Below are 15160 nucleotides of genomic sequence, written 5' to 3'. Positions count from 1 at the left end.
AAATTTCGATTGATGGCCTCCAAGTGTGCTAAAAAAAGTTCAACTTGACAACCAGACACACTTTTCAGAGCAATGCAAGAAATAATATTGATAAAGTAATTTTCCCTGAACTACTGTGTATCTCAATGCTATACAGTCATTTTTGTGACAGAACCTGGAAAAAATTAAGCACTGTCTATTTAATCTGTGACAGGGATCCTGTTTCATTAAAGTACACTTGATGTCAATTACTATGGTGGGAATACTTTCTAATAGATTGAACTGTGGTTTCAGGTAATTTTAATGAAACTCATTCTAAATAAATCCAAACTCCTAAAGCATAAATTAGGAGATGATGAATGAGCTCATAAAAAAGATTTCTTTCTTTATCAGACCACTCACTAGAGGGTTACACTAAGTGGATGACTCTCCTCTTAGCTTTAAAGTAAACTTGATTTTACTTGGTAATATAGACACATACAGCAGATTTTTCAAAATGTGTGCATAATATATGTGTTTCATTTTCTAAGTGATTAGATTCACAACGTGGTTGATTAGCCCTTGAAAACATTTAGTATAAATCCCTAATTTTACACCTGAACAAAACTACCAAGTTAAATATCAGAAAGTCACTTCTGTATTCTTACCAATTATTTCTCCCTGAAGAATCTATCAATTACTGAGACAACTGATTTAATGTAAATATGGCATATAATTTTATATATTTTGTAATTTGGCTGCATATAACTACAGAATTGTTATAACTTACTATAAACTGGTGTTTAAACTTTTTGTTATTATGAAGTTACTCTCTTCTTCTCTAGTAATACTTTTTTTCTTCAATGTCAACTTATCTATTTGTATTGTTCCACCATTGTTTTTGTTGTTAATTTTTCCCTGCTTGTAGCTTTTCTAGATCACTATATTTCATTCTGTGTCTGGCAAAAACATATGTTAATAATTATATTATAATATTGCCATTTACAGTCTTGTCAGTCTATATCTTCTGACAGGATAGTTCAGTCCAATTGAAAAAAACTACTGACATTCTAATTTTAAAAAATTCAATTCTATCATTTATTTGTATATTCCTTTATTACTTATTTTGGGTTGCAATTTTTAAAAAATGCTTAAATTAAAATGTTAACTTTCATGTAAAATGTGTAATTCTATTAGGATTGTAACTTCAAAGTAAAACATTGCATTTCTAATGGTTTCCTTTATAAATATGCTTGCTTTTTTGTGATAGTCTTTTTAAAATTTTGCTCTGCACAAATTATGTCCTCATCCTCTACTCTTTTTATTTTTTCAAAAACTAATAAGCCTACCTAAGGTTTGAATCTGATCATTTAAATATTTTCGGTCTACTTGGGTTGATTTTTGTGCAATTTATTTTCTTGTTCTTGTTGATTGTATGTCTTCCTATGACACCTCTTGCTCTGCTTCTATATAGAGCCAAAATTGAAATGAGAAGTTTTCTAACACTCTTTCTCAGCGGTATATACTACTTTATATGCCACTGAAAGTGATTGCTGTTCCAGGATCTTGTATTCTACTGGAGTCTCAAATTTGCCTTTCTAACTGTCTCATGCCTAGACTTACTTGTTTTCATTTCTTTTCTGTGACTCATTAAATCTGAAACTATAAGCAAATATAAACAGATAACTTGTTGACCTCATGACATGTTTACCTAGGTCTGTTTTTTTTGTTTAATTATGTTAGCAAATGTATTACTCTAATGTTGATAAGAAGTTACCTAGCATACTTAAAGAGTAACTCAGAATCTCACATCCCAGTTCAGATGATTGTCCTTTTAAATCACCTATCCATGTTATAATATGGTTTTTCAAATCAGGGAGATTGTGAAAGTCAATTATTCCAGTTCTTTGGAAGAGAGGAGAAGCCTTGAACCATTTTGCCTTATTCTTACTCTGATGATGCTGGAGAATAAAAGAACACCATTATTCTCTGAACAGCTTTATCTCCACTTATTTGGAAATGTATTTTGTTCTCCTTTATGATACTGCTTGCATTGTTATAGGAAAGCATAATTAAATGTTCTTATAAATGTACTTAATATTTTATGTTTACAAAGATTGTCTAACTAGATGATAAACTTAATGACAAAAGTGATGAGAATGCTACATCTTCTTATAGTCCCCAAGATCATGCCTTACAGATTTGGGATACTTAATAAATATTTATAGCTAATGCATGTATTCTAATTTATAATTCAACATACCTAAAGTCTATATCACTTACTGTCTTTTAAAATAAAATAGTCAAGCTATTCAGTGTTCTTCACACTATTCAAATATCAGCAGTGCTACTACTCTCTCGCTAGTTTCTAATTTTTTCTAATATTTTTTGGTATATAGAAATTATAAGAGACTTCTTACTCCAATAAGTATAGCAGTATGCCAAGTGCAACTAAAAGATTATTTTCTGGCTCTTGGGCATTGAATTTCTGTCATACATTTCATAATCCTGTTAACATTGTACAACAGCATGGCTGATTGACAAGATATTGTTGGTCAGTGGCCCAGAATTTGTGAGTAGTATACTTTGGTCAGATGAGTCATTTTCTATCCTGACATTATTTTCTTCTCTCACTATCCACCACACACACATAAACACACAGATTTATGGAAAATATGGTAAATAGCACATCTCTGTTCTGAGACTGGTGAATGAGGCCAATAAAAGAAACAAAAAGTGAACTATTGGAATCATAGAACTAGAAAGAAAAAAAGTGTGCTTTTAAGGGGGTTAAGAGAGAAGAGAATTTTGAACAGATATTGTAAGAAAATTCAAATACATTTACTAGGATGAGATTTAAGCACATGTTATTTTAATTGTAGTTTAGTGGTCTTATTTATAGCCAGTTTTTGGCATACTGAGGCAGAAAATAAAATAGCCATTAGTTCGATACTAAATACCAAATGGAAATTATGGTAGAGTACTACTATGTCAAGATATTTTGGCTAAAGAAAATAAAATGCTTCAAGGAAAAGAATAATTGCTGAAGATTTTTTTTAAAATTGTGTTTGTTGACCTAGGAAAAAGATCCAGAAGGCAGACAAAAAATGAAGACTGGAAAGACATGATTAATGAGGCATTCTAAAAGCATGTGAAGACATTGGATGCATGGCATATGTGGAGGGACTGTGATTAGAAAGAATACAATATAATTCCCTTGGAAAATGAGAACAGGTGTCATCAGAGATTTTTTTTTCAGATTGAATTTGAAGAAATGTATGAGAGAATAATATGAAAGTTTTTATTTTTCAAAATTTTTAAGCAGCTTCATCTGCTAAAACTGAAGGGTAAACATGTTGTGTAAGGAACATCTTGCAAAAACATCTAGAAAACTGGACAGAAATTTTCAGATACAAAACATCCAGAAAACTGCTTTCTCATGTTGAGAGAAAGGAAACAAACAAGTTGAGTCCCTGTATTGCCCTGCCATTGCACATTCTGGATCTCTCATGACAGTGGAATTCTCCAAGCACAGAATGAACCCACACGGTTGTGGAGATAGTGATTAGAGATTAGGGTATCTGAGGAGTCTATGATTTGTAGAACAGTGTTAGGAGAAGAGGAAGCTATGCAGACATAAAGCCCTAGAAATGTGCATAAGGATCCTTTTGAGTAACTGCTGAATACTATGATGTGCCAAGTGAAACTCAATTGGGTTGGACAAACAATGACCAGCAAATATTATGCTGAATGGTTTCTAAATTTTACCCAAATTTGGAAAACATTAAATTGTCAATCACCCAGGCTGGAGAGTTTTTGTTGATCATCAGGAATATGCAATCCAGACTACAGAAGGAACCCACTACAGTGGTGGAGTTTAACTACCACTAAAGAACTGCTTTTACAGAGCTTTGGGTTGTTGGGTTTTTTGGTTGTTGTTGTTTGTTTTTGTTTTCGTTTTTAGGTAGGGCCTTGCTTTATTGCCCAGGTTGGAGTGTAGTGGCATGTTCTCAGCTCACTGCAGCCTCAACTTTCCAGGTTCAAGTGATCTTCCCATCTCAGCCTCCCAAGTAGCTGGAACTACAGTCATGTACCACCACACCTGGCTAATTTTTTCTATTTTTTGTGGAGATGGAGTTTCACCATGTTGCCTAGGCTGGTCTCTAACTCCTGGGCTCAAGTGATTTGCCTGCTTTGGTCTCCGAAAGTGCTGGGATTACAGGCATGAGCCACCACACCTGGTGCCTAACAGAGTTTAAAAACAGACTTCAAAAGCAGATTGAGTTCCAAATAGCTTGACAGCCTGCCAGGATAAAATTGAAACTCTTAGAATGAAGTCAATAAAACCCAGATATTCAACAAGATAAAGTTCTAAATATGAAATATACACAAAAAATTACCAGGTATTCCAAAAAGCAAGAAAACGTGACTTATTGCCAAGAGAAAAGCTATTCAATGAAACCAGATCTCATGATGACAGGATTAGCAGACAAAGATGTTATGATAGTAATTATAACTTCAAGTGTTTAAAGGCAAATAGTGAGGAGAAAATGGAAGATATTAAAAAAGCTACAGTGACCTCTCAATATGAAAACTAAAATCTTAAACACCTGGTTTGAATTAAAATCACATTAGGCACTCTAGATAAATAAAACAATGTTTGGCGCTCTAATATATGTGCAAATAAAATCTCTGAATGACACAGGGAATAGAAAAACATTTGAAAAAATAGTTGCCAAATATTTTCCAATTTTTTTTTTTTTTTTTTGAGACGGAGTCTCGCTCTGTCACCCAGGCAGGAGTGCAATGGTGTGATCTCAGCTCACTGCAAGCTCCACCTCCCGGGTTCATGCCATTCTCCTGCCTCAGCCTCCCAAGTAGCTGGGACTACAGGTACCCGCCACCATGCCTGGCTAATTTTTTGTATTTTTAGTAGAGATGGGGTTTCACCTTGTTAGCCAAGATGGTCTCGATCTCCTGACCTCATGATCCACCTGCCTCGGCCTCCCAAAGTGCTGGGATTACAGGCGTGAGCCACCGCACCCGGCCCTTTCCAAATTTTTATAGGAATTGTTAACCCAGAGATTCAAGACTTCTATGAGCTCTACTGACTAAATGCAAAGAAAATAACAAAAAAACACACAATAATAAAATAGATAAATATCTGTAAATTTTTAAAAAATCATAAAGCACTAAGAGAAGAAACATTTTATATAGCAGAACAAAAAAGAAATGTTTGTAGGCCAGAAGATTATTGAAAAACATCTTTAAAGATGTTTAAGGTAAACAAAAACAAAAAAAAAATTACAGTAAGTTGATAGAGTATAATTATAAACATGTAATTCTATACACAGCCAAATTATTCAAAAATGAAGGTAAAACAAATATTTTACAAGAGAAGATGAAAATTTATAACCATTAGACTTACGCTAAAAATATGTTAAATGAAGTTGTTCGATCAATGGAATACTAAATATAAATGTGGATCTTCACAAATGAATACAGAATAAAAAAGATAAAAGTAGTATATGCAATGACAATTTCCATTTAAAAATAGAGAAATATAATTTATAAGCCAATAGTTGACATAAAATGAAATTTGTAAATATGATGAATACCTTTTTGAAAATCATAGAGAAAGGAAAACCAGAAAAGCACAGATGGGGAAAACAGATACCATATATATTAATTTGTTAGGACTGCCATAATAAATACCACAGACTAGGTGACTTAAACAACAGAAATTTATATTCTTGCAATTTTAGAGGCTGAAACGTCAAAAAGAAGGGGCCAGCAGAATTGATTGCTTCTGAGGCCTCTCTCTGTGGCTTACATATGGCCACCCTTTTGCTGTGTCCTCACATGGCCTTTTCTTTGTATGTGCATGGACTGAGTGTCTCTTCCTCTTCTTATGAGAACACCAACCCTATTGGATTGGGACCTCAACCTATGACATCACTTAATCTTAATTAGCTCTTTACTTTCGATTTCCAAATTCAGTCACATTGGAGGCTGTGGCTTCAACATGTAAATTTTCAGGAATACGAATTTAGTTTATAACACTGTATAATAAGACTATAAGTTTAAGGCTAATCTTAATAACTATTAAGGAAAATTATATTACACTACTTCATTGTTACTTATTAGTGATATTTAGGACTACAATTAAAGGCATAGACCTGACACACTGGACAAAAAGAAATAATAACTATATGCCATCTTCAAGAAAGTTGGTTTAAATAGAATACCAATTCTATATATTTTTGCAGCCAATGCAAAAATTTTAAAATATATGAAACAAAATGAATAAAATCTAAGAACAAAATAGAGAAATCTACAAATATAGTTGAACACAATGATATTTATCTATCAATAATTCATAGAATGAGCAGATAAATTAATAATAAATAGAAATGTTTTACAATATATCATCTGCCATAGCCAATTCACATTTATTGAGCACTTCAATCAACTATGGAAAAAAGCAAATTGTTTACATTCACATTGATTTTTCTGTAAGAAAAAATGTTTTCTAGCCCACAAAATGAATATAGATCAATTTAAAATAATTAAAATAATATATAATATAATCTCTGATAACTCTGGAATTAAATAGAAAAGATTAACAGTGAACTATATAGTATCCCGGCCCGCGGGATCGTCGAAGCAGGCCCTGGAGGAGGGAGTGGGAATTTGGGGAACAAGAGACACGAGAAATGGAGACAAGACAGTGCTCTGATCAAGTCTCGTTTAATGGCAGTAATGCAGTGCCTTATATACACTTGGAGAAGAAGGGGTTGGGCCAAGGCGGAAATGATCTCATTTCAGAGGGCGCGGCCAGGCAGGTTTCGGTTTCAACAGTCAGTCGTCATGTTGCGCCTGCGCTAGGAAGTAACCATTTTGCTACGAAGTAACAATTTTCGCGCGCGCGGGAAAGATGGGTGAAGAAGAAGCAGGAAGAGCGCCATCTTGTGTGAGGTATTTAATACAGGGCAAAAGACAAATCTGGGAAGGAGGTGAGAGGTGGAAATGAATAGAGCTCAGGCATCTAATCATCAATAATTACTCGCTATGGCCGGGGCGCGCAGCTCCGGACAGGTCCCCCTTTTTATTGTTTTATGACAAGAGAACGACCCCCCGGGAACTGCGCCTGTCTTAGGTTGGGTCAACTCATCCCCACCTTCTAGGCCCGTCATGGGATAAGGCAGCAGCAAAGGCGGCCCTCCTGTCTTAGGCTCCGGTGGAGATAGTGTCCTCTTACCCGTCATTGACTGTCCAGTTCAGCACACAGGGGAGGTGGTCTTATTGAGGTAAATAAGACTCACCATTTTCAGTCATCTCAAGGCGATGATAATGGACCTGTATAGGTTTGGCCTGGAAGGCCTCGATTTGTTGTCTGACGAATGCCATAAGCTTATTAAGGATTATAGGCCCGAGAGTGAGGAAGAGTAGAAGAGTAAGTAAAGGACCAAGAAATGGCAGGAGATAGGGGAGAAGTCCATCGAGTCCCGTCCACAATGGATTGGTGGCCAGGCCCTTTCTGCGCTTTTCTAGTTCTTCTTGTAAAGTCTTTATCTTATCTCTGACGATTCCGGATTTGTTGGCGTAAAAACAGCACTTTTCCTGTAAAGCCAAACAGATCCCTCCCTGTTCTGCTGTTAATAAATCTAGACCTCTTCTATTTTGGAGAACTACTTCAGCTAATGAGTCTACTTGGTCTTGTAAATCTTGTATAGTACTGGATAAGGTCTGTACATCTGAAATTAATTGGTTGGATAATTTAGTATATTGGGTTAGTGAGACCCCTAGGCCTGTGGCTCCTGTTGTAAAAGCAGTGGTGATTCCTAGTCCAGCCAATAAGGGAATAAATTGTATGGCTCGTTTCGGTCTATAAATAAAATGTTCAATAGCGGGGATGGGGATAGGTTCATCTCCAGGAATGATATCAATGTCGGGGAGAAGAGTGGCCAGAACACAAAGCCCTGTCCAATTTGTAGGTAGATAAGTATATGCCATGTTGTTTCCACAGACGAAGACCGAGCCATTTACAGCACACAAAGGGTCGGTGGCATGGATTATGGAGGTACAGTTGTCAAACACAACATAGCCTAGATCAATTTCTTTAGTGCTATTATATGATGGTGAAAAGAGGCAAAAGGAATTAGAAAACGTCATCGGTTGAACTAAGAGGGGAGAGATAATAGGACAGGAATTATTTACCAAGGATTCATTTGAGTAATTGACATAGGACAACAAAAAGTTAGGTATAGCTAGAGGAATAGGGGGGCCCATTTTAAGACAAAGCCAACAATCGTGGGCTAGGCTTGTATTGGACATTTGAAGTAAATTGTAAGTAGCATTGAGGATATCAAAAGTTTGAGCATCGAGCCTAAAATTATCTCTAATCTCAGGCAGGGCTAAGGGGTGATATTGAAGTTCAGGATATAGAGCTTTATGAATCTTTTCTAATTTTTTTTGGACGGTTTTAATTCTTGCAATATCTAATGGGCCTCCTCCATCAGAAATATGGATGGGAGCAGTAGTGCTCCAACAAACAGGCTTTCCTTTTTGGCCGTTACAAGAAGATTGTACAAGTTTATTAGTGGTTCCTAATACTTGTACGTCATTGGTACTTCCAGTTTGTGTTTTTAGTAACGTGGCCGTATAGTATGTTTTATTGCCTGATTTGCATTGTTGATAGGAAGTATAACAGGAACTATGTACAGAAGATTGGAAAGAGCTACAAGGGCATTCTAGGAGCGGCCCATTAGGCGAGGTGTCTCTTGGGGTAGACTTACATTTCCACGACTGGTCTGGCATTAAGTACGCTGTCTTGCCCGAGCAAGTCACCTGGGTGATTCTGTCTGACGGAGGTTCAGATATTTGTCCCCCTCTGCAGTCACAAGGCTGGCCGTATTGTTTTCGTAGTAATCCTCTTGCTTTACGAGGGTCACCAAAACCTGCATAGACTGTCACTATGTTATATAGAGCGATTATTCTCCAAAGGAATCTCATGTTAGACTTCATTTCCTGAAAAACAAAAAGGAAGAAACTTCTCAGGGAGATTTATCTTCCCTGGACTGACAATGGTTATGATTTATTTGTCTTACCAATCTTTCAGGCAGCCATCTGGCTGCATCATTCTTTTGTGAGAAGATGCATACTGAGCCTCTTCCCCAAATTAAAACTGGATCGGGGCCATGCCATGAATTATCAAGTGGATCTTTCCATTTTACCATTGCAAACTGTTTTTGAGATTCAGGATGCCAGAAACGGTCGGCAGCAGATTTTCCATGACTGTCCAAATTTAAAAAATTAAGGATAAACAGGGCATGATTGAGTATGTTTCTGGGGGTACCCTTCACGGGGTACCAGCTCCCCCCTTTTAATTTTGTGATAACAGTTTTTAATGACAGATGGGCTCTTTCTACTATACCTTGTCCTTGGGGATTGTAGGGAATGCCTGTGGTATGTTTAATTTGTAGGGTATTGCAGAATTGTAAAAAGGTTTTGGCTATATAACCAGGGCCATTATCTGTTTTAATTTGTTTGGGTATTCCTAAAATAGAAAAGCAGTGTAATAAATGAGCAATGACATGTTTGGTGGCCTCTCCTGTTTGGAGAGTTGCACTAATGAATCCACTATAGGTGTCTATGCATACATGGATATATTTTAGTTGACCAAATTCTAAGTGGTGAGTAACGTCCATTTGCCAAATTTCGTTGGGGATGAGTCCTCGGGGGTTAATTCCTAAATGAGGAACAGGTAAATACGTTATGCAGTTGGCGCATTGTTTAACTATTTGTCGAGCTTGTTCTCTAGTAAGTTTAAACATGAGTCTTAAGGTTTGGGCGTTTAAATGATGTAAGGCATGTGCTTTTTGTGCTTGTTGTAAATTGTCTGTAGTGACTGTGGCTATGGTTTTTGTTGCCATGTCGGCTGTTGCATTACCTTGTGTTAAAGGTCCCGGTAATCCTGAATGTGCTCTGATATGCCCAAGAAAAAAGGGAGTAGTCCTTTTTTGAATAAGTCGTTGACATTGTAAAAATAAGTTAGCTGTGTCTGAAATATGTTTAATTTGAGGCACGGTCTCTAAGAGGGGTATTGAATGAGCCAGGTAGGCGCTGTCTGTGTAAATGTTAAGTGGCTGACAAGGAAAAGCTGATAATGCTGCAATTATAGCTTGCAATTCGACTAGCTGAGCTGATGTATAAGTGGTCTGGAATTTAACGACTACATTATTGTAGGTGTAAGCGGCAAGTCCTGTGGAAGATCCATCAGTGAAAATTAGTAATGCGTCATTGAGGGGTTCTTTACTGGTAATATGGGGAAACACAAATGCATGAAGTTTGCAAAATTGAATGAGTTTGTTAGGTGGGTAATGGTTGTCAATTGTGCCAGTGTAAGAAGCGCAAGCAATTGGCCAGGCTTCCGTATTTTGTAACAGCCAATGGATGTGTGATTGAGTGTAGGGCTGTATAATGGTAGAGGGTTCTATTCCAAAGTACTTTCTACTGTTTTCTCTTCCCAAGATAATTAGATCAGCTATGGCATCATAATAAGGCAACAAAACCTTTTTAGGGGAGGAGGGCAGGTGTACCCACATAATGGGATTGCTCTGCCAGAATAAGCCAGTAGGGGTTATTGTTGTGTTAAAAATAATGAATATTAATGGCTGAGAATAATCAATACTGGTAACAAATTGTGTTGCAATGGCATATTCCACCTGTTGGAGTGCTATTAATGCTTCTTTAGTAATGGACCTGGGGGATTTTGGATTAGAGTCTCCTTTTAATATATCGAAAAGAGGTTTTAACTCTCCTGTAGTGAGTTTTAAGTATGGCCGAAGCCAATTTATGTCTCCCAGTAATTTTTGGAAATCATTTAAAGTTTTTAAATGATCACGACGTATAACAGCCTTTTGATTAATGATTTTAGGTCCATTAATTTGAAAACCAAGATAGGTGTATGGATCTTGTAATTGTACCTTTTCTGGGGCTATTTGTAGTCCGACTGCTGTTAACTCTTGTTTGAGTTGGGCAAAGCACTGTAAGACTTGTTCGCCAATTTCCCCTGCTATTAAAATATCATCCATATAGTGTATAATATACATTTGTGTCCATGTTTTTCTGACTGGCTCTATAGCAGCAGCTACATATTTTTGACACAAGGTAGGACTATTGGCCATACCCTGAGGTAAGACTTTCCATTGATAGCGCTTCATTGGTTGTTTAAAATTTGTAGATGGAAGACTAAAGGCAAATCTTTTTTGGTCAGCAGGGTGAAGGGGAATTGTAAAAAAGCAGTCTTTAAGGTCAATAATGATTTTAAAATATTTTTGAGGAATCGCAACTGGTGAAGGCAATCCTGGTTGTAAGGCACCCATAAGGATCATAGTGATATTTACCGCCCTTAAATCTTGTAAGAGTCTCCATTTGCCAGACTTCTTTTTAATAACAAAAATAGGTGTATTCCAAGGAGAATTACTTTCCACAATATGTCCTGCTATCAGTTGTTCCTGCACTAACTGTCGGGCAGCACTTAGTTTATCATTGAGTAAAGGCCACTGATCAACCCAAACGGGCTCATCTGACTTCCAAGTAATGGGGTCAGCGCACCTTTGGGGTGCAGGTATGTCAGTGGCCTGAGCTAAAAATTTCCAAACCCCTTTTTATCAAGTTGTCCTGAAACCAGTATAGGCTGTGGAATACCGTTTTCTCCTTTTCCAAGACCTTTGCCAGGGGTGTATCCTTGAGTTAACATTTGTGCAGTAACTATATCATTTGGACTACACATTATAATTTTCATTTGAGAGAGCAGATCTCGCCCCCAAAGGTTAACAGGTAGGTAAGGGATGACAAATGGCTTAATAAGGCCTGAATTGTTTTCTTTATCTGTCCATATTAGGTATTTAGAACTTTGTTTAGGATTACTGCTTTGTCCAATTCCTCTCAAGTGAGTTAAAGTCTCTGTAGTAGACCAATGAGAAGGCCAATCTTCCTGTTTAATGATAGTTACATCAGCCCCTGTGTCTATTAGTCCAGTGAATGCCTTCCCGTCTAACCATAAGGTTAGAGAGGGTTTTTGATTTGTAATTGGTTGCACCCAATATATGTCTGATGATCCAAAACCTTTTATTTTTCTATTAGAGTGTTGGATATTATTATTTGTTTTGACCAAAGGTAGCAGGATTAACTGAGCTATTCTAACTCCTTGAGGGACAGTAATAATACTATCAATAGCTCTGGCCATAATTTTAATTTCTCCTTCATAATCATTATCGATAACTCCAGGGAGGACTTGTAAGCCTCTCATGGTGACACTACTTCTTCCCAAAAGCAGCCCAAAAGTATTAGGTGGTAAAGGTCCATATATTCCGGTATTTAAAGTTTGTGGTCCCATTTCAGGTGTTAGTACTGTGTGGGAGGTGGAACTGAGGTCCAGCCCTGCACTTCCTGGGGTTGCTCTACTAAGTTTTGAAATGGATTGCTGTTGCTGGCTGGAACAAAGCTGACTGCCCCATATGCTTGTTTCGGGGCCTGAGGCTGGCCCCTCATCCCGTTTCCCTGCCTAGGGGATAAAGGATTTCCTTGACTGTCAGTTTTAGATTTACATTCGTTTGTCCAGTGCCTTCCTCTTTTACACCTTGGGCAAAGGCCTGGAATTTTTGCTTCTGGATTTTTATTTTGGTTTTCATGGCAATCTTTTGCAAAGTGTCCCCTTTTACCGCATCTAAAACATCCCCCTTTATCTCTACCTTTGTTAATGAGGAAGTCTCTTACTGTTTGGCCGCTAAAAGCGGCGGCCATTGCTAGGCCTTGTTGATATGAGGGCCCAATATCTGAACAAAGGCGAATGTATCCTGTTAAATCTGTTTTCTTTCGATAAGGTCTGATTGCCACTTGGCAGGCGGGGTTAGCGTTTTCATAAGCTAACTGTTTAACATAATCTACACCCGTTTCTGCATTTCCAAAGATTCTACCTGCCGTGGTCATAAGTCTATGCACAAAGTCTGAAAATGGCTCATCAGGTCCTTGTTTAACCGCCGTGAGCGAGGCCCCTGGATCTCCTTTAACGGGAAGTTTTCTCCAGGCTTTTGTAGCGGCAGCCTGGATTTGTGAGAACAATCCAGGATCATATTGCATTTGGGCCTGAGTGTCTGCATAATTACCTAAACCAGTTAACATATCAAAATCCCAACCGTTTCCTGCCTGTTGATTTCTTTTAGCCGTGTCTCTACAATTTTCAAAGAACTCTGACTTCCAAATTAAATGGTCTCCCCCAGAAAGGACTGCCCTAACTAAGGTATTCCAGTCTGTAGGAGTGAGCCAATTCTCAGCTACAGATTCCACTATAGCAAGAGTATATGGAGCAGTAGCCCCATACTGAGAGGCAGCAGTCTTTAACTCTTTTATAATAGTAAAGTCAAATCCAGTATGATGCCTCCAAGCCTGTCCCCGTTCATCTATGGTTTCAGTGACCGGAAAAACGTCTTTGGGGGAGGAGTCTTCTCTATGTCGGCTAGCAACTAACCCCCCTTTTTGAACATGTTGTCCAGGCCGCTGAGGTGGGCGCAAGGAACCCTCCATAGCGTCTGAGTTGGGTATTTTTTCATTTCCTGTCTTTAGCTTTTGGAGCCTAATTATCAATGATTGATGTAACTCTTCAAGTTTAATTTGTTCCTCTAGTTGAGCAATTTTTTGTTTTAATTCTTCTTTGGGATCTATTGCTGCCATAACAATGGGCGCAGAAGCCTCATTATGTGTCTTATTATATGGGGGCAGGTATGAAGTAAAGGGAGGCAAATCAGGGTTGTGATATTTAGCCGCCTCTTCCTCTAAATCATCCCAATTTATGTCTGATTGATTAGGCTTATTAATTTCCTCCTCTTTTTGAAGCATCTGTAAAATTGGGTATTTTTTTGGTTTGTTTTCGTGTGGCATTTCTTTATCTGTTACAGAAGGAGACTTGATTTCCTCATGATCACTTTCGAGGGAAATGAGATCCTCCTCCGTATCTTGCGGAGGCTTTGTAAGGTTAGAGCGGGAGCTAACCTTTAAAATATGCTCTGTCTGAGCGACCGCAGCCATGACTTGCGGATCGGCCTCCTTCTTATCTATTAAATCTCTAATGAGGTTCCAATAAGAGAAGGCGGTCACAGGAATTTTTTCTGGCCCAAAAGTATTATAATAGTCCTGAAGACAATCCCCTACTCTACGCCATCTTTTAATATCAATAGTTCCTTCCTGTGGGAACCAAGGGCAAGTGTCTTTTACAAAATCAAAAAATTTAAACAAATCATTACCTTTAACCTTTACTCCTCGTATCTTTAAAGCCTCTTTTAATTGTCCTACATAGATCTGATGTTGGCTTAATTCTTGTCCCATTTCGGACGCGTCACTTACCTTCGATTCTGACGCGGCAGGTTCCCGCGGTGATCGGAAGAGTTCACTTTCTTTTGTCTTCGTTAGCGGTCGACCGTCCTTTGGCGTCCTCTTCCTCACGGAGTCCCTCGTTTCCAGGTCCCTGTTCGGGCGCCACGTATCCCGGCCCGCGGGATCGTCGAAGCAGGCCCTGGAGGAGGGAGTGGGAATTTGGGGAACAAGAGACACGAGAAATGGAGACAAGACAGTGCTCTGATCAAGTCTCGTTTAATGGCAGTAATGCAGTGCCTTATATACACTTGGAGAAGAAGGGGTTGGGCCAAGGCGGAAATGATCTCATTTCAGAGGGCGCGGCCAGGCAGGTTTCGGTTTCAACAGTCAGTCGTCATGTTGCGCCTGCGCTAGGAAGTAACCATTTTGCTACGAAGTAACAATTTTCGCGCGCGCGGGAAAGATGGGTGAAGAAGAAGCAGGAAGAGCGCCATCTTGTGTGAGGTATTTAATACAGGGCAAAAGACAAATCTGGGAAGGAGGTGAGAGGTGGAAATGAATAGAGCTCAGGCATCTAATCGTCAATAATTACTCGCTATGGCCGGGGCGCGCAGCTCCGGACAATATAGATATCTGTAAGTATTTGAAAATTAAATAACAGAATCTTAAATAAAAGAGAAGAAGGAAAATTAGAAAATAGAATAAAACGAAAATGCAACACCTTTTTTGTAATAGATTTAAAGCACTGCTTAGAGAAGAAAAAATTGGCTTTATATACTTATATTTTTTAAAAAAGATTAACATTCAAGATAATAGGCATGAAGAA

At 37.9% G+C, this 15160-nt stretch overlaps 1 protein-coding gene across 1 annotated transcript; it reads right to left on the bottom strand.

The window, feature by feature from the left end:
* Positions 1-6376: 6376 nt before the first annotated feature.
* Positions 6377-14609, bottom strand: LOC140713272 (syncytin-1-like). The gene is made up of 3 exons (XM_073022712.1): positions 14365-14609; positions 7762-8988; positions 6377-6430 (listed from the first exon to the last, which is right to left on the bottom strand). The coding sequence occupies exons 2-3, from the start codon at positions 8983-8985 to the stop codon at positions 6377-6379; spliced, it is 1278 nt and encodes a 425-aa protein (XP_072878813.1). The 5' UTR covers positions 8986-8988; positions 14365-14609.
* Between the last annotated feature and the right edge of the window lie 551 nt (positions 14610-15160).

This window comes from Chlorocebus sabaeus, chromosome 14 (assembly GCF_047675955.1).
Source record: "Chlorocebus sabaeus isolate Y175 chromosome 14, mChlSab1.0.hap1, whole genome shotgun sequence".
Classification (NCBI taxonomy): domain Eukaryota; kingdom Metazoa; phylum Chordata; class Mammalia; order Primates; family Cercopithecidae; genus Chlorocebus; species Chlorocebus sabaeus.
This window is presented reverse-complemented; position numbering and strand designations above follow the sequence as displayed.

Excerpts from the sequence above, each read along its gene's own strand:
- LOC140713272 (XM_073022712.1), bottom strand. The coding sequence starts at position 8,985 with ATGAAGTCTAACATGAGATTCCTTTGGAGAATAATCGCTCTATATAAC. Across the intron at positions 6,431-7,761 it reads CAGGAGCCACAGGCCTAGGG|TTGATTGAAGTGCTCAATAA; the intron begins GTCTCACTAACC and ends TTTTTTCCATAG.